This window comes from Bos javanicus, chromosome 20 (assembly GCF_032452875.1).
Source record: "Bos javanicus breed banteng chromosome 20, ARS-OSU_banteng_1.0, whole genome shotgun sequence".
Classification (NCBI taxonomy): domain Eukaryota; kingdom Metazoa; phylum Chordata; class Mammalia; order Artiodactyla; family Bovidae; genus Bos; species Bos javanicus.
Genome location: NC_083887.1, coordinates 35,062,322 through 35,088,812, shown reverse-complemented (window position 1 = coordinate 35,088,812; position 26,491 = coordinate 35,062,322). Strand labels below are relative to the sequence as shown.

General features: G+C 38.8%; 1 protein-coding gene across 4 annotated transcripts in view; it reads right to left on the bottom strand.

The window, feature by feature from the left end:
* The window catches only part of FYB1 (FYN binding protein 1), a 170,797-nt gene extending 144,925 nt beyond the window's left edge, over positions 1 to 25,872 (bottom strand). For 2 of the 4 annotated variants that reach the window (XM_061393664.1, XM_061393666.1), the window contains exon 1: positions 25,769 to 25,872. In XM_061393664.1, the coding sequence (XP_061249648.1) occupies positions 25,769 to 25,771 (3 nt within the window). In that variant the 5' untranslated portion in view covers positions 25,772 to 25,872. Of the gene's footprint in view, positions 1 to 24,652; positions 24,786 to 25,768 lie in introns of those variants that run through there. The other 2 variants (XM_061393668.1, XM_061393669.1) reach the window with 2 other exon arrangements.
* Between the last annotated feature and the right edge of the window lie 619 nt (positions 25,873 to 26,491).

Genomic DNA, 26,491 nt, shown 5'->3' with positions numbered 1-26,491 from the left:
ATAAGATGATGGTTAGATGAGAGAGTTCTAGCTGAGAATTCTCTATGGTCTTACATGACCCACTGGCTCCTTATTTTTTTGGCTGTGCTGCAAGGCTTATGGGATCTTAGCTTCCCAACCACTAAGGATCAAACCCTGGTGGTCTTAACCACTGGGCCACAAGGGAAGTCCCCTGCAACAGCGCCTTGGACCGGAGACAGCAGAGCTTGGAGTTGCATTTAGGAATACTTGAGAGAAGAGGCTTCCTTGACTGGGATGTCCCAGCAGGAGGAGGAGGGACAGGCTTTCCTAGAGCTTGACAAGCAAGGTTCTTAGCTCCTAGACTATCCTTCTTCAAAGAACACTGCATATAAGACTCAGAGGGGGCCGTTTTGTTTACTTCCACTAGAATTCTAATTTCTTCTTTAGAAATTTCACAGCTCCTCTGTATGTCAAAGGGATAAAGAAAACATTTTTCCCCTCTGTTTTGTTTTGTCCATGCCTAATATACAGAGAAAAAATACAGCGGTGTACCTCTCTTTGGGGTGGACAGGTGGCTCAGAGAATAAGCATGAGAAAACCCTAAATTAAAGGATGAAGCTTAAAGGCAAATGGAAAAGGATTCCTGTGGGAAAGAGAGACCTTAACCTCAGAACTGTTCCATGAGCACGTCGCTGTGTCTTCCAAATCACAAAGCTGTCATTTTTATTTTTCTTTCTTTCCTGGCTGTGCTGCGTGGCTTGTGGGATCCTTAGTTCCTTGACTAGGGATTGAACCTGGACCCTTGACAGTGAGAGCACAGAGTCCTAACCACTGGACCACCAGAGAATTCCCCAAAATTGTCATTTGTAAAAGCCCAAGTATAAGAACTATCTTTCCCCTTGTATGATAACCAAATAAATGTGTGGGAATATAGTATATAATAAACATAATTGTATAATTACAAAGCAGCTTAGGTCTGTTGTCTGCCAATTTCATTTTTATCATAATGATAACTTCAAATGATCAGGCAATTTTTCCACATCAATATTCTAACCCTGCTAAGTTCCTGTCACACAAAATATCATTTCCTCCTTGGAGAGCTCCAGGTTACACTGTCCACATACTCTTTTCACTTGTTTCCTCTCTTATGTCACACAAGCAATTGTTCTGAGAGTTAAAAATAGTGAAAAACATAAAATTCAAAATCCACATAGAGGGAAAAGGTTAAACAACATATAGTATTATCGAGATAAGGGAATATTATTTGTCTATTAAGAAGATGCTACAGGGGTTTCCCTGGTGGCTAAGATGGTAAAGAATCTGCCTGCAATGCAGGAGACCCAGGTTCAATCCCTGGGTTGGAAAGATCCTCTGGAGAAGGGAATGGCAAACCCACTCCATTCTCCATTGTCTGGAGAATCCCATGGACAGAGGAGCCTGGAGGGTTATAGTCCTTAGGGTCACAAAGAGCTGGACATGACTGAAGTGACTTAGCACGTATCACATATGCTAGAGTCATACTGTGCTTTTAGTAAAGTTTGTTCTTGGGATTCCCTGGTGGCTCAGATAGTAGAGTCTGCCTGCAGGAGACCTGAGTTTGATCCTTGGGTCGGGAAGATCCCCTGGAGAGGAAATGGCGACCCACCGCAGTATTCTTGCCTGGAAAATCCCATAGACAGAGAAGCCTGGTGCGCTACAGTCCATAGGGTCTCAAAGAGTACTTAGAAACATTTGAAAGTTTGATCCACTAGCAATGTGTCCTTTTCTAAGCTCTGGGTGTACTTTTCCATATTTTTTCAGAGAGACTATCGTCCCTCTTCTGAGGTTTTGGGAATTTGGTCTGGCAACTTAGAAGTAGCCAAAGCATACCTCTTGGGTAGCTCCTGTGTAGCAGGAGGAAAACTGTTCCTGTTTAGGGGGGCCCTTCTCTGTGGCCACTCGCTGGGTAGATCAGGAGTCAAGTAGAAACATGCCATGGCAATAATTCATTTTCTAAAACTCAAAGCCTCCTACTCAAGTTCACTGATAATATTTGGTTCTGTCTTCCACATCGCCCAAGAAATCCCAGCTGTTTCTGAGCATTATTAGAAAGTATGATACTGATCTTTTTAATAAGAATTTTGAACCTGCAAAACCATTTTGAAGGGAATCAAGAACTTTCTGACTTTAAGGTTGTGAAAGTATTTGCATTTGAGGTTTGAAGCATTTTAAACAAGACAAAATATAAAACGTCCCATAAGCGCCCATTCTGGGGTAGGCTCAGTGCTAAGTGCTTTTGCGGTGTTGGCTCATTTGATGTTCACTGGCATCCACAGGGAAGGCTGTCCTTGCCACTATTTTACAGAAGGTGAAACTGGACCATTGAGGGTGAAGCAGTTTGCAAAAGGGGAAGGAGGTAGCAGAAGGTAACACTTGGATTTGTACACAGACTGTCTGGCCCTGGAGACCATTCACTGTGCTGATCCAGGACGCAGACGATTCCTAGGAGCGCGTATGGGCAACACTGACTACTTGGTGAGAGGATAAAAAGAGAAGCGATCTGCTAAACAAACCGCGCCCTCATCATGCATTACTTTATCCTTTTTCCCTATATTCTTGATCCTACGGGGATAAGACATTAGACTATAAAAAAGATAGTAGAACCTTAAAAACCATTTGAAATGGATTAAAATCTTCTGATTTTAAAACTCAACAAATGAAAACACGTCAGTGTTGAGAAAGTGTAAAGCACCTTGAAGTAATTTGTCTTAAAGCGTTCTTAATTCTACACAAGCCAAAAGGAGTTCCTAAAATTATCAGTATTTATGGTGGAGCTTCAAAAGGAAGTGTATGGAAGCTTTGCTTTGATATTCTGAACCCTGTGAATGTGTGGAGTTGTAGATTTTTGGCTGACTTTGAAATCCACCTGTCTGGGCTACTTTCTCCAAAACTCTCAGAACTGACACTGACATTTTTTGGCTGCTCCTTTTAAGGACTGTTGAATGTGATTGTCATTTGTGTCACACGCACAACTCAGCACACTGGGCTCACACTGGTAGAAAACTCAAACTCTAGAGTTTCTTGACATCCTTAGTTTAGATCATGTTAAAATTTGCTACGAGTAAATAAAAAACCAGTTAGCTACAGTAGCTAAGGGGTCACAGAAGCCACAAGTAACCAGTATGTTCTCAAAAAAGGCCCAATGAACAGATTTCATAGAGGTCAAACAAGTAGGTTGGCGGAATGGTCATGGATTGTTCATTACTACTTTTAGAAGAATGTGGCATTTCTGACTCTAAGTCTCAAAGATGCTATTATGAAAGTGAACTTTAAAATGTGTAAACAAAGTCAGGTGGCTGAGGGGATTGTAATCAGCTATTTTTCCCAGAAAGAAGTCAACATGTCATGGAGGGGGGAGGGGTTACTAGGATATTTTAGCACTTTGTACAAGCAGCCACTCTTCATTTGTCAAAGAGCTATCAATGAAGAAAAGAGACTGGCATGTGGAAAAAGAAGTTTGAATGTGGAATTAATCTATTTGACCGTATTAATTAAGTTTCTGGCACACACTAGCCATTGGATTAAGGGCTTTTTAAGCAGACAAAGATGAGTTGGGCCATGTTCTGCATTCAGGGACTGTTACTCTGGTTAGGGGAGATAGATTAGAGTTAAGAATTTTTTTTTCCTGATCATATGAATAAATATGAGGACACAGTACAAACCCTCAGTTCTTTGTGAAGAGACCAGGGCTTAGAAGTCAGAAAAGCCTCCTCAGAAAAGGTGAGCCTTAATTCACTGTTGAAATGTGGCTCCCAGATAGGATATTCTAAGTATTTTAAATATTCCCGTTACAGTGAACAAAGATATTGCTGGTGACATTGTCTAGAATAACTCCGTCTGACGTAGTAGACACTAGTCACATGTGGCTTTGCTTAAACTTACATTGATTACAGTGGAATACAGTGTAACCTTTAGTTCTTTAGTTTCCCTAGCCACATTTGAAGCACTCAATACCCACATGTGGCTAGTGGCTATCACATTGGAGAGTGCAGGCACACCTGCCATTACCGCAGAAATGTCTCCATCACTGCAGAAATGTCTACTTTCAGTGCTGGGAAACAAAGCAGATGGGCACTGCTGGAGGGTCAGTTTTAAGGGGTGTGTGGCAAGAGCTAAGCCTGGAGGTAGGGATTGCAGGGAAAAGATGGAGGTCTCATGTGTCATATCTCAGAGTTCAGTCTGTACCCACTGGGTTAGGCATGAGCAAAATTTTCTGTAAAGTGCCAGATTGTAAATATTATTGGCTCCCGGGACCACATCGTATTTGTTGAAACTGTATAACTCTACTGTTGTCGCCTGAGATCAACCACAGTCAATAGAGAAATGAACGAGTGTGACCATGTTCCAATAACACTTGATTTGTGAAAACTGAAAATGGGCTGTATTCAGCCCACAGACCACAGATTGCTGACCCTGCACTACGGCATTAGGAAACCCCCTGAAGGGTTTGAAGCCAGAGAGTTGCATAATTAGATGTGTGCTTTAGAACGACCATTCTAGTAGCAGAGTAAAGAAGGATTTAAGGAGTGTGAGATGTAAGACTAATAGTCCGGTCCAAAAGGATAAGGGCCTGAATTCCGAATGCAGCCTATGGACTATGGTTGGAGAGAAGGGAATGTGCATGTGCTTTTAAGTTAGGTGGCAACGGAGAGATATTAAATAACTTAGAAATATAAGGCAGGGGTGGTTAAGTAGTTGGTGGTACATCATCGTGGCTGCACCAAATAATACAATATAAGAAGAAGAACAGATTTGGGGAAAGGTGATGACTTCAGACTGGGTCAGGTGGCATTTGAGATGCCACACATGTGAGTCATTAGCAGAGGGTAGTAGCCGAAGCTTTGAAAGTGACAGAAAATACCCAGGAGGTAGGGCAGGCAGAGTGCTTGCAAATGATGGTACCTTGAGTGTTACCAAAATGGAAGACATGTTCAAAGGGAATTGAGAAGGAATTGTTGCTGGCACAGGGAGGAAAACCAGGGAAGGATGGTATTGCAGAAATCAAGGGAAGACTTTCAAGTGCTATTGAGAAGATTAAAAAGATTCCATTATGTTTGGCAACTAGGGAGTCATTTTTCGAGTGCTTTCCAGAATAGATTTCAGAAATAAGATATATTAGGTTGGCCAAAAAATTCATTTCGGTTTTTCCATAAGATGTTATGGGAAAATCCCAATCCAATATATCTTATTTCTTATTACCCCCAATAATAAGGGAACTCCTTTTAAATATGATTAAGTGGGATAATAGCTGTGACTTCTCATGTTCTTGGTTTTCGTGTGTGTGTGTGTGTGTGCGTGTGTGTGTGCGTGCATGTGTGTGTTCACAAGGGACCCTGGAGTTTTATGTAATAAACACTTGGTACATATAATAATAATTGAAAAATGAAATAACAGTTTTAAGACAGAATCATATGATTTGGGAGTGCTCCATTTCACAATTTAATGGTCAAAGAATTAGTCACCCCTCCAATGGAGGAGTGTCAAATGATGATTTACAGCCACCTCAAAGAGGTTTATATTAGGAAAATATTTTACATGCCTAGTGGATGAATATAACTCATTCAAGCTTTGCATGATTTGTTGTTTAAAATTGTGTCTTAAAATATGGAAAAACTGACAAAAACATGCTTGTGGTTTTTAAGACTATTTCATGAGAGAATAAGAGTTGGTATTTGTTCCTGAAGGAATTGCTTTAAAGAGCATGAAAATCTAAGGAACACACATTTCTCTTTGCTTTAAATGACTTTTACCTCTCAGCAAGGGAAAAGTGAAGTGAAATGACGATAATACAATAATAATAACAATAACAACACAAATAAAAGAAGGAGCCTCTTCATCACCAGTGACTAGTTGGCTCACAGGGTAGACGGAAATACAGTTTCATCATTTTTTTTAGGTTGCATTAGGCAGCTTGCAGGATCTTAGTTCCTTGACCAAAGATGGAACCCATGCCCCCTGCAGTGGAAGTGCTGAGTCCTAACCACTGGATCACCAGGGAAGTCCCTGGAGTACAGTTTTATCTAGCACTAGAGTTTTACTGAAGGCTAACTTTATTCTCTGTTCAGACTGCTCTCTATTCTTTGGCAAGACTCTGCCCTGAACTGAAAAGTCATTCTGAGAATATGTGGGGCTACTTGAATAGACAAGAACATCTCTAAAGTGTGATATATGAAAAGCAAATTGAACTCTATACAGAACTACATTGAAAAGGAAAGCTTTATACTGTACACTATTTTTTTTTTTGATACTGAAAGAGTGACAGAATCACAACAGTAATGTTTGAAGAACTTAATTGTAAACTTTACTTAGAAAAATACATGGGTATAAACATCAATGAATACTGTGACAAAAGAGCAATGATGGAGGGTGTGAAGGAGATTAGCTCTATTAGATATCAGAATATATTATACAATAATAATTGAAAAGGTATAATAATACAAGCATAGATATAGATAGCTCAAAAGAAAGCCATAATATGCGATACCTAAAAATAACAAAAACAGGGAAATAGAATATCCACATAAATATTATTTTAACTTCACACTGAATTTCATCTCTAAGTCATGCTGCTGCTAAGTCGATTCAGTTGTGTCCGACTCTGTGCGACCCCACAGACGGCAGCCCACCAGGCTCCCCCGTCCCTGGGATTCTCCAGGCAAGAACACTGGAGTGAGTTGCCATTTCCTTCTCCAATGCGTGAAAGTGAAAAGTGAAAGTAAAGTCGCTCAGTCATGTCTGACTCCTAGCGACCCCATGGACTACAGCCCACTAGGCTCCTCCGTCCATGAGATTTTCCAGGCAAGAGTACTGGAGTGGGGTGCCATTGCCTTCTCCATAGTAGATTGAAAATAGAGAGTAGAGTTAAAAGGAAAATCAGCAGAGTATCGATTATAGTTTTTATCCAGAAAGTTGTTGACTTCTAGAGAATTTACAGCAGAGGAGACCAGGTCATAAAGGAGATAAACCTGCCATGTGACAAAGGACAACAGCAATAAAATAAATAGAAAACAAAATATATAAATTATTTGCACAAATGTGATCAAAATTTAATATATTCTAAATTAAAAATTTAAATATGAAGATATCATTAAATGTCAATAGATAGCCCCTCACTCCCTGTACACCCATAAATCCTCTGTGAGAGGAAATAGTAATCTAATGTAATTGAAAGTGTTCAACAGCAACTAAGGAAAATTTATTTAAAATGGTTCTTTAATATTGTCTTACTATTAAGTAATTAACGTGAAAAAATTAAGACTCTTATTCTTTCAGTGTTTCTATATCCATAAACTACCAAAAAATTAATTTTTTAAATTACCTTTATGACTTTAAGGAAATCATCCAAATTAAGAAAATAACCAACATTATTATATGTAAGAAAAGGTTTATTACAGTTTTCTAATTGGAAAAATCCCGGCAGTAAATAAAATGTCTAAGTAAATTTTGATATCTTAACTTAAATCATTAAAAGAACTATGAGCAGCAGGTAACAGCATGGAAGAATGCTCATGAATTAACCTTAGGTGAAAAAAAGCTATGAGAATTATATTAGAATATTTATATATTTACTTGTAGATAAAGAATGAATGGTCATACAACATGAGGGAAATAGTTTTGACTGTGGATTATTTCTCTTTTCAAATTTCCTTTAATATATTTTGCTTGACAGACACAAAAAGAAAAAAAAATCTGTTGTGCACAGAAGAGGGAAGGAAGCAGAAGTCAACTTGATGTTTTTCATAAAAGGTTAAAGCATTTTTTAATAGAAGGTTAAAGCATATGTCTTAAAAGAAGGGCTCACAACATCCATTTAGCACAGTTAACTAGTAATCTGATACTAACCGAGTAACACCCACCTAGAGAAAGATAAACATTTTAATTCATGAAACAATAAGTTCCATCATGCTCTACCTCTAGGCTGTTCTAGTGCCATTTCTTTGTAGTCTAGAGTCAGCCAAGTGGAATGGTTCAAGCACAGGCTCTGGAAAAAGTCTGGGTTTGGACCTTAGTTCTACCACTCATTTACTGGTTGTGAGTTATTTAGCCTTTGGTTTCCAGATCCATAAAACGGGGTAAAGTAGTATATCTCACAGAATTGTAAGAATTTACTGAACTGATATTTTAAAACATACCACTGTCTGGTATATAGGAAGCACTTAGTAAAATGTTAGCCATTGTTATTATGTTCCTTAAGTGATTCAAATATCCATATAGCTCAGGACAGTGCTATACGAAAAGGAGGGAGATAGAAAAAAAATCTATTTTTATAGTTTTAAAGAAAAGTATACTTTTTATCACCCAGATTATCTAGCCTATTAATCTATTATTTGAGATTCCCTGAAAGTTTTTAATAGGATTAAGATGTTTCTATAAAATGGGAAACCATTTAAAAATTTACAATGCAAAAAGGTGAACTCAAGGAAACTCCTTGAAGTAGATTTACTAAAGACAATTTTCAAATATGAGAAAAGAATATTTCTTTTTGCTCTTAAAGAATCAAAAATCTAGTTTTATTTCCATGAAATAAAAATAGCCATAAAAACTGCCAATACCCATCTAGGGTGCCTGAACCTTCCCCTGCTCTGTTAGAGACTGTACCAATCATTCATTTTAAGCCCTTGGGAAATGTCAATGACAAAATCTAAGATAAAACTTGCAGAGAGGTTGGCTTATGTTTTCTGAAATAATTCTATGTGTTATAATCTCTGTGTTTTCCATGATTTAGCTGAAATGGATTGGCACAGTTATCCTTATTTTTGAATCAAGTGAGAATTTTGTTTTAAACTACAAAGTTACTCATTAAATCAGGAGGACAGTTTGCCTTAATCAGATTAAGCTCCAGTAAAATTATGAGTCTGACAGCAAACATGTATTGGCAGCTTGGGGTATGCAAGATAGCATGGTAGGATACAGAATAATTGGGAGAAAATGCATTTGGATGTTAGAGGTGCTTGATGAGAATTTCAAGGCATTGACAAGAGAAATGCTGAAGGTAGGACATGGCAAGTCAAGGGGGTGTAAGAGTGGGGCAAGAGTGAAAGGTGGAAGGTTTCTCAAAGGAAAAAAATTAGAGCCATGCATTAAAGGAAGGGTCAGAGCTGGGTGGGCAGAGAAGAAAATGGAGACAGCAATGGCACCCCACTCCAGCACTCTTGCCTGGAGAATCCCATGGACGGAGGAGCCTGGTGGGCTGCCGTCTATGGGGTCGCATAGAGTCGGACACGACTGAAGTGACTTAGCAGCAGCAGCAGCAGCAACAGCTTAGCTACAAGAGGCATATATAGAAGATCTTAAACACTCTCTAGTGGTATGTCTTGAAAAATTATTACTAAAATGTTAACTGTGATTTTCTTCAGATAGTGAAACTATTACTGTCTGTACATTTTACTTTCTCATATTTTTAAAAAATATTCATCATCATGCATATCATTTTTATAAGAGGGGAGAACAATAAGGCTATATACATTTACAGGGGAAAATACTTTCTGCTGATATCTCAGTAGATAAATGGAAGCTGTATAAATAAACACACTGGTTAAGAATATAGGACATGGAGTATTGTACTAAAATTCCCAGCTCTGTTTGCTCAGTCTATTTGACACTTAAACTTTTTACCCCACTTTTCCTTATGAAATATTACAAGCATATCTGAAAGTTTTTTGAAAGTGAATACCAAAATACACCCCCTCTCCTCAGAGTCTACATTTGTTAGCATTTTTCCACTCTTGTTTTTGCTTTCTATTTATTTATCCATTCATCTTTTTTTTTTTTGGATGCATTTCAAAGTGAGTTGCAGACATCAATACCCTCTTTGATAGTAAATTTTAACCACTCACCAGTTTCCTCTGTACACACACACACACTAGTCCAGAACTTTCAGCTGGTTGTTATGCACTGAAATCTGATCGCACTTCCCTTATCTAGATACCGCTTCCAAGCCAAACACATCCCGTATCAGCTGCTTACCCAGAAGACCATTTACCAAACTTTACCCTGATTCTATATACCCAGAACTATGGAATTTATTCAACTCCTAGAATATTAAAGCCAGAAAGGAAACTATCTGATCTGGGCTCACCAACTCCAATGTTTGCAGGAATTAAGCAGGTAGCTTAAAAAGTGGGTGTCTCCTGTAAAATAATCCAGTGGATTTAGTAATGGAGACTCCCTGTGGGGAAGCCACAAGGAGAAACAGAACTACGCAGGGAGCTTGAGAAAACAGAACTGACCCTGGGGCAAGACTCCCAGCCTCAGCCTACGGTTCTAACGGCCGGGCATTTTAACCACAGCTCTTTTTGTCTCCTCTGTGGGTCTAGCACACTTAAAGAAACACATTTGTTGGAATAACTGAAAGGGTACACTGTTAAGTAGAATCTTCCTTTAATTAAAATTACTTACAGATGCAGACTTTATAGCTACAGTTAAATACAGATCTTAACAGTGCAAACAGTAGCACACATATTGCAAATGTAAAGATGTGATATATTTCTAGTTTTTCCACATTGCTTGCCCAAAAAGGGAATATTCCTTCATCTCTGGTGGATTAACTACCTGTCCGTGTGTCCGTAATGAACCAGAAGAGAACAACCGGTTTTCTCACTGATCAAAGGGTAAATGTAGCGTCATTTCTCAGGAATGTGCCTGCAGATTTCTTTTTCCCTTTCTTTTTGGTCTGTGTGGCTTGCAAATTAAATAGCAGGAGTTACTGTGTGGAAGGGGAGAAAAAGGGAATGTAGGAGGGTCAGAATGTATAGATATTATGTCTGCTTTTTCATGCCCATTAGCCACCTAGATGTGGTTATTTCGCTTGCTTTCTGAAACTTCCTCTCTCCTTGCCCTGCTTATCAAATTCAATCAATGTTTGCTCAGGTTAGCTAACTTTTACATCTATGGAGAATTGAAACCATCTACTTTTCATTTGTGCAGTAGCTACAGGTGGACTTTGCTTAGAAATCAGAAGGTACAACAAATCCGCCTTCACAGTCTTTCCTTTGTATGCTTGATAATTAAGGACAGATAGTTTGGAAACTCACCCCTCCCCCAACACAATCCCTTAGGGAACTAATTATTAGACAGTGTGTATCTCAGCCTTACTGTGTTGGGATAGCTAGTTCTGCTATTTAAAAAAAAAAAAAAAGAATCCACCCAGGCCTGAAATGCTGTCTCATGCAGTTGTGAGTACATGTGATAAAATTAGGTTCTTTCGGGTGAATGTCCTTTTGTGATAAGTCAACTCAACTACTTTCAAAGTTATAATGAATAAAATTGCCAGTAGTTCTTTTGGAGTATGCCTGTACACTGACAAACCAAAATGTATTAATGTAAGTTAAGCCTCCTAAACCTCCCATTAGAGAGTTTTTACTAGATTTCACATGAATTCTTTCAACTAAATGTCTGTCATAGATCAAATTCAGCAGATGTTTATTTCAACTTCTTTTGATCTCTGCCAGTACTTACATAAGGATTCAATTTATTGTTGGCTTATCAGTTTTTGTAGTTAAAATCTGACTAGAAACTAGCGATTCTGAGCTCTGGTTTTACAGTTCCACTAGCTGGTTTTAAAAGGTATATAGTAAAATTCTGAAAAATGTTAATAAAATTAGTTTTTACTGAATTAATATTTTAAAGAGCATATAGTAGTTTTTTGGGGAAATTAGTCATATAAAGTAAAAGATCCTAATATGAAAAAAAGGAGAAAAAAATTTGAATGCTTTTAAAATTCCCATTCTCAAAACACTTATTTTGACTGAATTTTGTTTTGCAAGTTCTTTGTACATTTTACTTATGAGACAGATAATCGTTTTAGAAAAATTTTGTATAGCTTTTGTTATGCAACAGGCATTACTCTATTCATATGTAAAACTACATAAGCCTTATAACAACCTTAATAAGTAGTAGGTAGTTATTCATCTCTTTTTACACACAGGGAAACTTAGGCACAGAGAGGGTAAACTGATCAAAATCGCATGGCTGAAAATGGGCAGCACTGAGATTCAAATCCAGGAAGTCCAACCCCAAACCACATTCACTTTAAACTCTATTCACTAAAAATTTACCATTTTTCACTTAGGGTTCCTGTTATACTGGGTTAGACTTGGTGTACATGATCATCAAAATGGGTTAAGCAGTAAACAAATAACTAAAGCAAACTTTGGATGTTTGAATCTTTTGGGGGAGCTTACAAGAAAAAAGTACCTGAGCCCCAGACCAGACCAGCTGAATCAGTATCTCTGGAGGTGGGGCTCAGGCAATGGTATATTTGAAAGTTAAACAGCCAGTTCCAATGTGCTACCAGGTTGAGAGCTACTGGTTCAAGTTTCTAGCCATCTTATTATAGGGAATCTCACATTTGAGCAGGCATCAGCATCACGTGGAGGGTGTGTTTAATGTACAAGTGGCTGGGTCCAACTCCCAGAACATATTCAGTCAGTCTTGGGTGGAGCCCAAGAATTTTCGTTAAGGATCCAGTTCAATGAAGTTATGTTGCTGGTTTAATGACCACATTTTGAAAAATACTGTCTTAATAAGTTGGGACAGGGATAAGGGTGGTAATAGAGACCTAGAAGAAACTGGACTAATTCTTCAAGTATCTCATCAACCCTGATGCTGACACATTTCCTCTAGTTTGTTGATTTACGCAATAACATTGATTGAGGATGAGAGAGAAAAGAAAAAGGAAAGATATGACACTAAAGGGAAATGAGGGACATGAGATAGAGAAGAGGAATTACTGGCCTAACCACATGTCAATGACAGAATATGAAATGAGAAAATTCAACAATAGCAACCCTCAAGAAGAAATGCTCTTTTCTGTATCAGAAACAGAACAGAACTGAGTGAGAGCAAGACTGGAGGGGTAGTCAGGTGGGCTGTTGGTTTCGGGTACAGAAGTATTTATTGATTCATCTCTTACAGGTAATCTGAGAATCTGAGCTATGGCTGATCTCTGAAACCAAGGGGACAGATATGCTTTTTCCCATCCTCAGTGCCATGAAAGATGACCAAATGATCAACGCTAAGAACTGCCTGAGGATAGACCAGCAGTTCTCAACTGGGGATGTGAAGTTGGTAAGGGGAGCAGGAAGCACATTTTGTAATATCTGGAAATGCTTTGTGTTGTCACAATGAGGGGGACAGAGGTGCTACTGGCTAGAGGGCTGGGACTGGAGATGCTGCTAAACCTCCTGCAATGTACAACATTGCTAAAGTGGAGAGATGCTGGGCTAGACACAGTCCTAGAACCAGAATCTGGGCCAAGGTGCCAGTTGACTTAGTAAGGAATATACTAAATGTGCAAAATTATTGGGGGCCTGAATCAGCTATCAATATAGACCTGTTTCTGGGCTGGAGGAACCTCAGGAAGTAGAAGTAAGCACAACATTGGAGACAGCAAATAACAAGAACTAAGCAATCTACCAACAGAACCATCTCAAATGGGCTACCACATAGTTCCAAAATACAGAAAGAAGACTATAAACAAATCAAAACCCAACAAAATCAACAACTGAAAGATGGATTTGCCTCAACTTAAGCTAAAATAATAGGACAATCTGAAAGTGACCTTAAGGATACATCAAGTAAAAAAATAAATGAATAATATCTGTAGGAGAGTATGACAATACTTGAAACAAAAATGGGCAGACATTAGATAAGAACAGGTGATTACCAAAAAGAACCAATTTTAAAAATTAGAAATAAAAACTTAATCATTGAAACATAAATTCAGTATATGGGATGAACTACGGCTTGGACACAGGTAAGGTGAACACGTATCTTGGTCTGTCTGGGACTGAGAAGTTTCTGGGACATGGGACTTCAGTGCTAAAATTGGAAAAGTGCTGGGCAAACTGAGACTGTTGGTCACTCTAGACATAGATGAAGTGAATGGGAAGATGAAGTTGATAAACTGATCACAGAGGCATCGAGATAAAAAATTGTGAAAGAGCCATTATAATCACATAGGATAGATTGAATCTATCCAGCTTTCACTAGAGTAACAGGGATGCTAGAGAAAAAAACAATCTAGGAAGGAGGAAATGATAGAGTAATAGTTTTTGAAGAAGTAATAGCTTAGAATCTTATAGAGTTAAAGAAAATCATTAGGCTTTACATCAGGGGTTGACAACTATAGCCCATGGACCAAAGCCAGCCTGCCACCAGTGTTTGTGAATAAAGTTTTATTGGAATGCAGCCACAGCCATTTGTTTATGAATTGTCTTCAGCCGCTTTCATGCTACAATGATAGAGCTGAATAGTTGGAACAGAGACCACAAAACCTAAAAAGCCTAAAATATTTACTATTGGCTCGTCACAGAAATATTGTAGATCTTTGCTTTAACTTGCAACTCTGAGTATCAAGAAGGATAAATAAAAATCAGTTCACATGTCTATGAAGCACAGTAAAGCTGTGAAACATAAAGATAAAGAAACATTTTGAAAGGAATGACAGAATTTTACCTACAGGGTAAGACGGTTAGACTTACATAGCACATGATTCAGCAACACTGGAAGTCAATGAGGTAAGTGTAAAGTGTTGAGGAAAAGTAATATCAATTTAGAATATTTATATATGGCTAAGCTATCATTTAAGATTGAAATTAAAATGAAACAGTTTTTAGTCATACAAAACTCAATATACATTGTAGCATATAATATTATTCTTCTTTCAAATGGGTACCCATCTCTGCCATTACCCTGAATGCATAAAGATTATACTTCCCTACATCTATGTCCTTTTTAGCTGAGGCATGACTACGCGATTTATTCTGGCTGATTAAATGTGGATAAAAGTGGAGTACATTTCTTCCAAGTAAAAGTGTTAATAACTAGGAATTGGATTGGAAGTTTATATTCAATGGGTAATTGCATTGTATTAAGATTCTTGTTGTGTTTGAGAGAATAAAAACAGAAATACTAAAAAGCAGTAGAAATTGTTAAACAATAAGTAAGAGCTAGTGTACTTGGGTAAGAAGATATATGAATCCAGAGCCCAAGAGTAAGATGTGAGGAATAATGCTATATATGGAGTTTTACGAAGTATATAGATGGAACAATATATGAGAGTTAAGAGCTTAGAAACAGAGTCACACATATATGGGAACTGGACATACGACAAAGGAAGCAACAGAAGGAAGTAAGTGAAAAAAAAGACTGAACTAGATAGTACTTGACAATCAGTCATTCACAGCTATAAAGACCTGATTATTAAAGACCTAAAGGTGAAAATAAAATCTTTAAAATATTTAGAGGAAAGGTGAGGAAAATAGCTTTAATATTTGAGAGTAGGGAATAACTGTTTAAAACTGACATCAAAGCAGAAATGATAGACTTATTTTAAAATTTGACAGCATTAAGATTTAAAACTTGCATGTAAAACAGCGACACTAAAAATAAAATAAAAAAGAAGCCATAGATTCAAAGCTTAAAATTAGCAATGCATATAACTGACATGAGCTTCCCTGGTGGCTCAGATGGTAAAGAATCTGCCTGCAATACAGGAGACCCAACACCTGGGTTGGGAAGATTTCCTGGAGAAGGAAATGGCAACCTACTCCAGTATTCTTGCCTGGGAAATTCCATGGACAGAGGAGCCTGGTGGGCTACAGTGAGTCAATGGGTTTGCAAAGAGTTGGACATGACTGGGTGACTAACACGTTCCCGTCATAAATGACATAGAGTTAATGCCTAGAATATATAAGGAATTACTATAAATCAACATGAAAAGATAATCCATAAGAAATGAACAAAGCACATGAGGAGAATTTATAGAATAGGTTACCTGAATGGTCAATAAACTTACAAAAACATGTTCCATCTTAGTAGTAATCAGGAAAATTGAAACAAAAATGAGTTTTGCTATGCCAACAAGAGTCTAGTTTCCAGAATATACAGACAGCTCATACAAGTCAATATAAAAAAATGAACAATTTAATCAAAAATGAGCAGAAGGCCTAAACAGACATTTCTCCAAAGAAGATATTCAGATGATCAACAAGCATGTGAAAAGATGCTCAATATCAATAATTATTAAAGAAATGCAAATCAAAACTATGATGAGGAATCACCTAATACCGATCAGAATGGCCATCATCAAGTCTACAGGGGAGTTCTCTGGTGGTCCAGTGGTTGAGAATCTACCTTCTAATGCAGGAGACACAAATTTGATCCCTGGTCAAGAATCTAAGATCTCCCATACCACAGGACAACTAAGCCTGAGAGACACAGCTAGAGAGGTATGTGCACCACAATTGGAGAAAGCCTGCGCATAGCAACAACGACAGAGCACAGCCAAGATACATAAACAAACAGAAAGAAAAAGTGTCTACACAGAAAGCATGCTGGAAAGGGTGTGGAGAAAAGGGAGCCCTCCTACACTGTTGGTGCTGCCACTATGAAAAACAGTATGGAGTTTTCTTTAAAAACTAAAAATAGAGTTACCATATCGTCCAGCAGCCCCATTCCTGGGCAAATATCCAGAAAAGACAAAAACTCTAATTAAAAAAGCATGCATAAAAACCAACGTTCATAGTAGCACTATTTGCAATAGCCAAGACATGGGAACAGCATAAATGTCCATGGACAGATGAGTCAACAATGAAGATGTGATATATTTGTATCTATATTTATATTTAATAGAATATTACTCAGTAACAAAAAAAGAATTAAACAATGCCATTTACAGCAACATGGATGGACCTAGAGATTATTATAAGTGAAGAAAGTCAGCGAAAGAAAGACAATTATTATGTGATGTAATTTACATGTGAAATCTAAAAAATCTAAAAAAATAATGCAAATCAACTTATTTACATAGAAAGCAAACTTATGGTTACCATAAGGGGAAAGGAGGGGAAGAAATAAACCAGGAGTTTGGGATGAACAGATATACACCACGATGTATAAAATTGATAGACAATAAGGATTTACCATATAGCACAGGGAACTATACTCAGTATCTTGAGATGACCTATAATGTAAAACAATCTGAAAAAGAATATATATAGATATATCACTGTGCTGCACACCTGGAACAACAGTATTGTAAATCAAGTACAGTTCAATTTAAAAATTTTTTAATGAATAAAGTTTTGCCTATAATAATAAATTCTCAAAACTCTATCAGTAAATCTGGCAATACCAAGTTTTAGTGATGATGTAGAGAAATGGGAAATCTCATAAAAGATGAGCAAGAGATAAATTGTTACAATGATTTCAGAGAAAAATTTGCTGAATTCAGTAAATTTAAAGGTGCCCAGATTCCTTATGCAAAAGAATATTTATTCTAGTACTGTTTGAGATGGAAAATAATGACAACAAATTCAACATCGGATAATGGATGACTAAATAAATAATTACACAGAAATAAAATAGGTGGAACTAGAGCTGCATGTGTCCAAATGCTTATATACTGAAAACATACCAATGTCAAGATAAAAGAATGCAAATGCAGAAATCATAGAAAAGCAAAATGGGCATCACTCTTATATGGTATCTTATGGATACAGGCAGATTAAATAAAAATATAAAAACATGTTAGGGAAGGTGAGGTGTCACTCTCAGAGCCGACATTCCTCTACCTGTAGAGGGAGGGGCATGGAACTGGGGAGGGTAAAATGAGCGCTTCAACTTTGCCTTTTTTACTTTTTGAAAAGATGGCAAAATGGCAATAATATGACAAAATGGTACAATAATATGCATGAACTCTGGGTGTGAGTATGCGAACATTTGTCACGCTGTTGCCTAACATGCTACAGTATTTTAAGAAGAGAAGGGTACAGGAGGAAAGAAAGGCAGATGAAATGCATCTCTAAGAATTAGGGAAGTGATATTATATTGAAGTTACCAAACCTGGAGCTGGAGCCCCCACCCATTTGCTTCAAGAGCAAGGCTGCTGAGCATTTAGTGTCTACACAAATGTGCTCTAAAGTGCCTCTCATTTCCTCCTCCGTGCATTGACCTGTGATGAATGAGATCTCATATAATTTGAACTTTTCAATCTTGGCTCAAAACTTGCTTGTCATAACAGAGGAGTTTTTTTTTTTTTTTTTTTTAAACACGTTGGTACAGATCTTGCAGCAAAAGGGAGGTAGTCCGTTTTGCAGAAGCAGAGGATATACAGATCAAGAGTAGAGAGTAGGTGTGCATGAGAAGGGAGTGTGTGGAGGTATGTGGACTTCTATTTGGGGAACAGTAGCCTATCATTCAGAACTGTGACTGACCCCCTCCAACTTACATGATAAAGACAAGAACCACTGGTCTCCCCCTCCATGAAAGAACTGGGTAGGAAACCTAGTTCCCAGAGGGATTCTTATAGCTCAGATTTCATACTCTAATTTGCCTGGGATACCAGCTCTCAACTGAGCCTCCATTGTAGCCCCTCAAATTATTTATGGGATCAAAAACTAATTCCCCTCAGAAATCCTTCACAATTTAAACTCTTGGCTGTGTTTAAATCTGAGCCTCACGGTTTTAAAGTATGAGGGAGAAAAAGTCAGTATTGACTTTTTGAAGTCAATTCGAAAAGTTGAATTAATGAAGCCCCCTATCATGGTCAAGGACATCCGGAAAGGATGTGCATCAGTTCAGAAAAAACCCTCCTCTCAAAAATGTGAATCAGACAATGACACAGACTCCTTTGCTTGGGAGTCTCCAGTGGCTGCCAGAGGGGAACAAAATACGATCAAATTCCTTGTCATGGCCCTGGAAATCCAGCAAATTGTGACAGTTGCCTCTTTCTAGAAGCCACCTCTTTGCCCCTCTCCTCTCCTCCTGCCTCATGTATTCTTGCAGATCCAAACTCTCTCCTACCTCTTGTCTTTTGTACCTGCCATTTCCTGTGCCTGAAATGGTCTTTACTGCCACATTCCCTGTGCCCAGCTTATTCTCAATCTTTGGTGCCAGAATTCTCAACCTGCACCAGGCCCCACTTTATACACTAAGGTTTCTGTTTAACCACTCTAGGCTGGGGCCTTGAGAATAGGTATGATTTATAAGGTAATCACCTGATTTCAATGTGCAACCAGGGTTGAAAACCAGGGCTTTAGTTTAAACATTACTGTATCAAAGACCCGGAGAAGGCGATGGTACCCCACTCCAGTACTCTTGCCTGGAAAATCCCACGGACGGAGGAGCCTGGTAGGCTGCAGCCCATGGGGTCGCGAAGATTTGGACACGACTGAGCGACTTCCCTTCCCTTTCATCAAAGACCAGACTGGTATCTAAAGAGGATGTTTCCTTCTTATGTTCTGTCTCAGCTCCTTATTTACCTCCTTCAGAGCTCACTACCTGGTATTTTACTTATATGTTTACTCGAATTGGTGGCTTGGATGGTAAAGAATCTGCCTGCAATGCAGGAGACCTGGGTTTGATCCCTGAGTTGGGAAGATCCCCTGGAATGACTACTCACTCCAGTATTCTTGCCTGGAGAATTCCATGGACAGAGGAGCCTGGTAGGCTACAGCCTATGATGTCACAAAGAGTCAGACACGACTGAGCAACTAACACTTTCGCTTGACTTTACTTGAATCAGCTTTCCATCTTCCAGGGAACAGTGGTCCTCCAAGTGTGGTCCCTGGACTAGCAGCATCAGCATCACCTGAAAATATCACCTAGAAATGCAAATTTTCAGGCTCCATCTCCGACCCTTCCGGATATTCAGATGTGTGCTAAAGTTAGACCCACCACATTCAGTGTGAGCTCCAAGAAGTCAGGCCCTCACCATCTTTTTCACCCTGCATTCTTGTCCAGCAGAGTCCAACAAGGAACAAGGGCTCAATAAACCTTCATTAAACAAAGAGTGGTAACACATTTCTTCTGTAAGTAGCTCACATGCAAATTGCGAGCTGACTGAAAGGAGCAAAACAAATGAATAAAACCCTCAAACCAATTTTATACTTCATTTCTTAAACATTCTAAGGTTTATTGGTAAAAGATGTTTCCCCTCACTAACTATGAACTTACAAAAATCTGTGCATGATTCACTATTTTCTTCTTACTCTTTTTCAGGAAATCTATGACTTGAAATGTGCCTAAAAGTATTTGTCATGTGGACAGTTATCATTCTATTATTTCCATTTCGGGCTGTGAAGTGAGATAATTTGTTTAAAGTTTCAAATTAAGTTAATTTCCACAGGATCAGATATTTAAGAAGTAGAATCTTACTTTTTTGTCCTTCTGCTTCTAAAATGTAGAATCATATTATAAAGAACATCAAGGAATCCGTAGCCAATCCTTTACCCTTACTAAGCGACTTGAGAAAGAGCTGGCAAGACTGAGTCAAGATCCCACTGTAAAGCCAGCACTCCCTGCCACCAGGTAGCTGAAATCCATTGTTCATTATAGCTTATGTCCTTGTCCTCACAAAACCCCATGTACTTTTCCACCTAATTCCCACAAGTTTCTACAGTTCCTCTACCAGTAAGTTACAGGAAGAGGGTGATAACAGGTGAATTTCTCAATAACCACTTGGGCCACCATGTGGTTCCACTTTCTAATACCTGCTTCCGGCACTTAACCTGGAAGAGGCGGGCTTAGTTACACCAGTAACAGAGAGCTTACAGAAAGGCTAAGTATTTGATCACTGAAACCCTTTTTCTGAGCCCTGGGGTGGAGAGCCACAAAGCCAGCGACCCCTTCAGTCTCCCACCCCAACAGCTCTGCAAGAAGATTTCTGTAAAGTGATCATTCTGACAATAGGATAATTCATAATGGTACTAGCAGAAGTTACAAGCAATGCCTCCCAGATCTAACAGAGGTGGTCACCAGCCTCAGGAAAAGTCCTTGGCACTCCTAAAAACCAGTCCCAGGCTTTTCTTAAACCACTATCTTCCTTGGTACCTACTTTTCCTCAGATGCAGCATAATACAGAAAAGCTCAGGCCTTGAGAGCAGACAGAATTGTGCTCAAATTCCAGTCCCAGCATTCAGCAGCTGTGTGGCTGTGAGTCAGGGAGTCACCCTTCCCAAGAGTCAGTTTTCTCAGATAGAGAACAGGAACAATAGCAGTAACTGTTTGCAAGGAGGTGATAGGGATTTTATGGCAGAAAGTGAAGAAGAACTAAATTTGGGAGAATGGCATTGAAACATGTATAGTATCATATAAGGAACGAATTGCCAGTCCAGGTTCGACGCAGGATACAGGATGCTTGAGGTCGGTGCACTGGGATGACCCAGAGGGATGGTACGGGGAGGGAGGTGGGTGGGGGGTTCAGGATGGGGAACACATGTACACCCATGGCAGATTCATGTTGATGTATGGCAAAACCAATACAATATTGTAAAGTAACTAGCCTCCAATTAAAATAAATAAATTTAAATTAAAAAAAAAAAAACAAACTCAACATTCAGAAAACTAAGATCATGGCATCCGGTCCCATCACTTCATGGAAAACAGATGGGAAAACAGTGGAAACACTGGCAGACTTTATTTTGGGGGGCTCCAAAGTCTCTGCAGATGATGACTGCAGCCATGAAATTAAAAGACGCTTACTCCTTGGAAGAAAAGTTATGACCAACCTAGACAGCATATTAAAAAGCAGAGACATTACTTTGCCATCAAAGGTCCGTCTAGTCAAGGCTATGGTTTTTCCAGTGGTCATGTATGGATGTGAGAGTTGGACTATAAAGAAAGCTGAGCACTGAAGTATTGATGCTTTTGAACTGTGGTTTTGGAGAAGACTCTTGAGAGACCCTTGGACTGCAAGGAGATCAAACCAGTCCAACCTAAAGGAAATCAGTCCTGAATATTCATTGGAAGGACTGATGCTGAAGCTGAAACTCCAATACTTTGGCTACCTGATATGAAGAACCGACTCATCTGAAAAGACCCTGATGCTGGGAAAGATTGAAGGAGGGAGAAGGGGAGGACAGAGGATGAGATGGTTGGGTGGCATCACCAACTCAATGGACATGAGTTTGAGTAAACTCCGGGAGATGATGATGGATAGGTAGGCCTGGCATGCTGCAGTCCATTGGGTCACAAAGAGTCGGACGCAACTGAGCAACTGAACTGAACTGAACTGTTAGGGATTTAATGAGATGGTGGATGCCAAGGCCTGGGCTTCCCTGGTGGCTCAAATGGTAAAGAATCTAGCTGCAATGCAGGAGACCTGTATTTGATCCCTGGGTTGGGAAGATCCCCTGGAGAAGGGAATGGCAACCAACTCCAGTATGCTTGCCTGGAGAAATCCATGGGCAGAGGAGCCTGGTGGGCTATAGTCTATGGGGTCACAAAGAGTCAGACACAACTGAGTGACTAACGCTTTCACTACTTTTTCATGCCAAGGCTCACAAATGTTAATGGACATTATTATCATCTTCCTGTGTTCACTAGGAGTCTTTATACCTCCTTAGGAAATCATTTATTTGGGGCTGAAAAGAAAGAAACCAACATTCATTCAGTGTCTGGCGGCTGCCTGCACTTTAATGGGTGCTTTATAATTACAATCTTATTTACTCTTTGAAACAACCCTTCAAGATACTATCATCATCATCTTCATCATTGTTGGATAAGGAAACAAACTCAGAGCTTAAGTGACTTATGAAAAAACCATGCAACTAGAAAGCGGAGAATAAATAGGTAGAAATACAGCCTTTGACTGATCTATGATGTCTCCCAAGGAGAAAAAGTAGAGTTTTTTTCCTTCCTTTTATATACTACCTGTCTTTCTGCAACTTGTTATAGAATGTCAGAGGCAATGTTGGGGAGAGAGAAACTAAAGGAAATCTACTTCCTTTTTAAGTATAACCTTGATAAGTCCATTCTGAAGGAGATCAGCCCTGGGATTTCTTTTGAAGGAATGATGCTAAAGCTGAAACTCCAGTACTTTGGCCACCTCATGCGAAGAGTTGATTCATTGGAAAAGACTCTGATGCTGGGAGGGATTGGGGGCAGGAGGAGAAGGGGATGACAGAGGATGAGATGGCTGTATGGCATCACTGACTCAATGGACGTGAGTCTGAGTGAACTCCGGGAGTTGGTGATGGACAGGGAGGCCAGGTGTGCTGCGATTCACGGGGTTGCAAAAAGTCAGACACGACTGAGCGACTGAACTGAACTGAACTGATAAGCTACAAAGATAGGCATCATATATCATTATTGCAACTGGGAAATCCGTGCACCATGTCACTATATAGTTTTGTTGTTTTTGTTGTTTAGTTGCTAAATTGTGTCCAACTCTTTTGTAGCTCCACGGACTGTAGCCCATCAGGTTTCTCTGTCCATGGGATTTCCCAGGCAAGAATATTGGAGTGGATTGCCATTTCCTTCTACAGGGGATCTTCCCGACCCAGGGATTGAACCTGCATCCCCAGCATTGGCAGGTGGATTCTTTACCACTGAGTCACTAGGGAAGCCCTCACTATATAGTGAAGGAAGCATTCACTATATAGGAGGTAAAATTAAAATATGTTGTTTTACAAGAGGGTAACTTGGTTAAAAGTCAAAATATATCTGTTTTTTAAAATCTACTTATTCTTTTAGCATTTCTTGCAATGGAAAATAATTAGGCAACTAACATAAATGAATGTTTATGATAGTCTTATCTGTATGACCATAAAGAAAGTAAAATAAAACAAAAAACAATCTCAATGTCCAACTATGTGGAACCAATTAAAATAAATTACAGAATACAGTGCAGTCATTAAAAATGATTCATTATTTCATTTTTTTGCTTTCATAACTCAGATATTATTCAAGATATTTTAAATTAAAAAGCAGATAAGGGAATGGTTTATAAAGTATGATAGTACTTATAGAAAATTTATAAGATACATTTTAAATGACAAAATTCTAGAAGGATGGTAAAGCGTCTGCCTGCAATGCATGAGACCCGGGTTCAATCCCTGGGTAGGGAAGATCCTCTGGAGAAGGAAATGGCAACCCACTCCCAGTACTCGTGCCTGGAAAATTCCATGGATGGAGAAGCCTGGTGAGCTACAGTCCATGGGGTCACAAAGAGTCGGACATGACTGAGTGACTTCACTTTCCTTTCACTTTCAGAAGGATCTATACTAATTTAACAATGATTGCCCCAGGTGATAGAACTATAGAAAATATGTATTGTGTCATTTCTGCATGTCTATATTTCTAAGAAATTTTCTTTAATAATGTGTTACTTTTACAATAAGATTATACTCTCTTAAGAAAACATTATGTAAGACATCAAACACACTATCCAATTAAACCTTTCTTTTTTTCTTCTATTACCATCTTGTGTTCCCTAAGAAAATTCAAATAACCCTGTAAACCACAAGGCCTTCACTTATTTTTGAAGAGAATATGGCAATTAAGGTCAAGATCTTTTCTAAGAATACTAGATCTGCTGACGGAGTTTGGAAGCATTAGTGAAAGTGGTAGTCGCTCAGTAGTATCTGACTCATTGCAACCCCATGGACTGAAGCCCACCAGGCTCCTCTGTCCATAGCATTTCCCAGGCAAGAATACTGGAGTGGGTGGCCATTCTCTTTTCCAGAGGATCTTCCCTCCCCAGGGGTCAAACCCAGGTCTCTTGCATTGCAGGCAGATTCTTTACCATCTGAGCCACCTCTGCACTTTCCCCATTTTGGCTCACAAGATTTCAGACTACAAACCTGTGAATTCTTTACCCTGTTCATTCCAGTGCCTACAGAGTGCACTCTTGACCCCAACAGAGTACCTATAGGGATCATCGCCTCGTCCCCATTTTCCCACTGGGAGGTGGCAAAGGCTGTCATCTTCTCCATACGGAGAGATTTTTCAGTCACAAAGTTGTGTTCGACTCTGTGATCCCATGGGCTGTAGCCCACCAGGCTCCTCTGTCCATGGAATTCTCTAGGCAAGAATACTGGAGTGGGTTGCCGTTTCCTTCTCCGTTTCGTCTTGTGTGAGCTGGAGAGTTGGGGAAAGTTGTGTGGAATTAAAAAGTTATCTCTCTTCTGGACTTTGGGAGCCTAAGAACACCACATGTATGAGAACACAGTCAATTATACAGAGAAATAATAGGAAACTAGCAGAATATTAATGCTGTAGTTTAGGTTCCTTATGGGGTAAGTTAGTTTTTATGGTACACTAGCAACCCAGTCATGATTTTAAGTGTGCTCCACATTAGGACTTTCTATTAAATTTAGAACACAAACTGTCCCTAAGATTTGGACTATTTGGATTTTGTTTGCTTCTCTTAATTAAAATAACCAAATTTATTTTTTTCTCTTTCTTTTTTTAAATTTTGTTTTTTGACCATGTTGTAGGAGCATGTGGGCTCTTCGTTCCCAGAACAGGGATTGAACGTGCGCCTTGGAGTGCCTAGTCTTTACACCCGGACCACCAGGGAAAGCCCCTAAACTGCATTTTTCTAAACAAAAGAACTCCTCTTGTAAAACTTCACTATGTTGTCAAAACGACACTCATCTTCAGCAATATTGCCCAATGTGTATCACCGGAGTTTTCTTCAGGTTTCCAAAGTGCTCATGAAAGGAAACTTGACTGCACTGTGTCTCTAAACCAACCATCTTAAGAAGCAAAGACAAAGAACGTAGCTTTTCTTTCTTTAAGGCATAACTCTTCCTCTGTTCGGAAGCTAGAATCAGAAAAGGGAACTCCTGCAGCCACAGTCTCTCAACTGGTATAACGCCTTAGCAACTTTTTTAACAAAGGGAACGACGATGAGATAAGCAAAAAATTCCAGAGGCTTGGAGGACCTGCCCGTGAGGCACACCTGGCCCTCTCTGCTCTATGTAGAAAAGATCAGATGTTTGCTAGGAGACCAAGGAGAGTCATAAAATCTCTTACTTACCATTTTTTTATGAAAGAGTTGATGTGCGTGGCACACGGCGACTCCGAAGATGCTGTAACTTGGACAGTGAATGTGCAAGTTAGCTATGCAGACAGTACTTCCTTTTTTGAACCCTGTGGTCTGTCCAGTTTTCACACATTGATATATAAGGTTTATTTGCATATTATCTCAGCCCTCAGAACATTTGTGTAACTGGCCAGGTTTATCCAGTTACTATGCCTCACTGATATGAAAACAGCTACAGGTAGAGCTTAAAGATTGACACAGAAGTTTTAAAAAGTGTCTGAATAGTAAATTCTGTGTATGTTATTAACCCATTTTATATATAAAATGAGTTTGTAGAGGATTCATATTAACATGTTAACAGTGATTGACTTCGGTGGCGACATTATTATAAATAATCCTTGTTTTGTACTTTGCTGACTTTTTGACTTTTCAATTTTGAGTATATAATACTTGTTTAAAACAGAACTATAATCTTAAAAAGAATAAAGTGATAACAATAATTTTAATCATCAAGTTCAATGCATTTAAATCTATCTCATCAATATTTAAATGCAGGACATGTTTTAACCTTATCATAGGATGTTATTCATTTAATTAAAAATATAAAGTACATAACAGTCTAGGTTCATGCGTTAATTTTTTGGTAATATTTGTTAGCAACTGACATCTTAATTTGGGGTTGCAAATTTCTAAATCTTGTGTGTATTACCACATTAA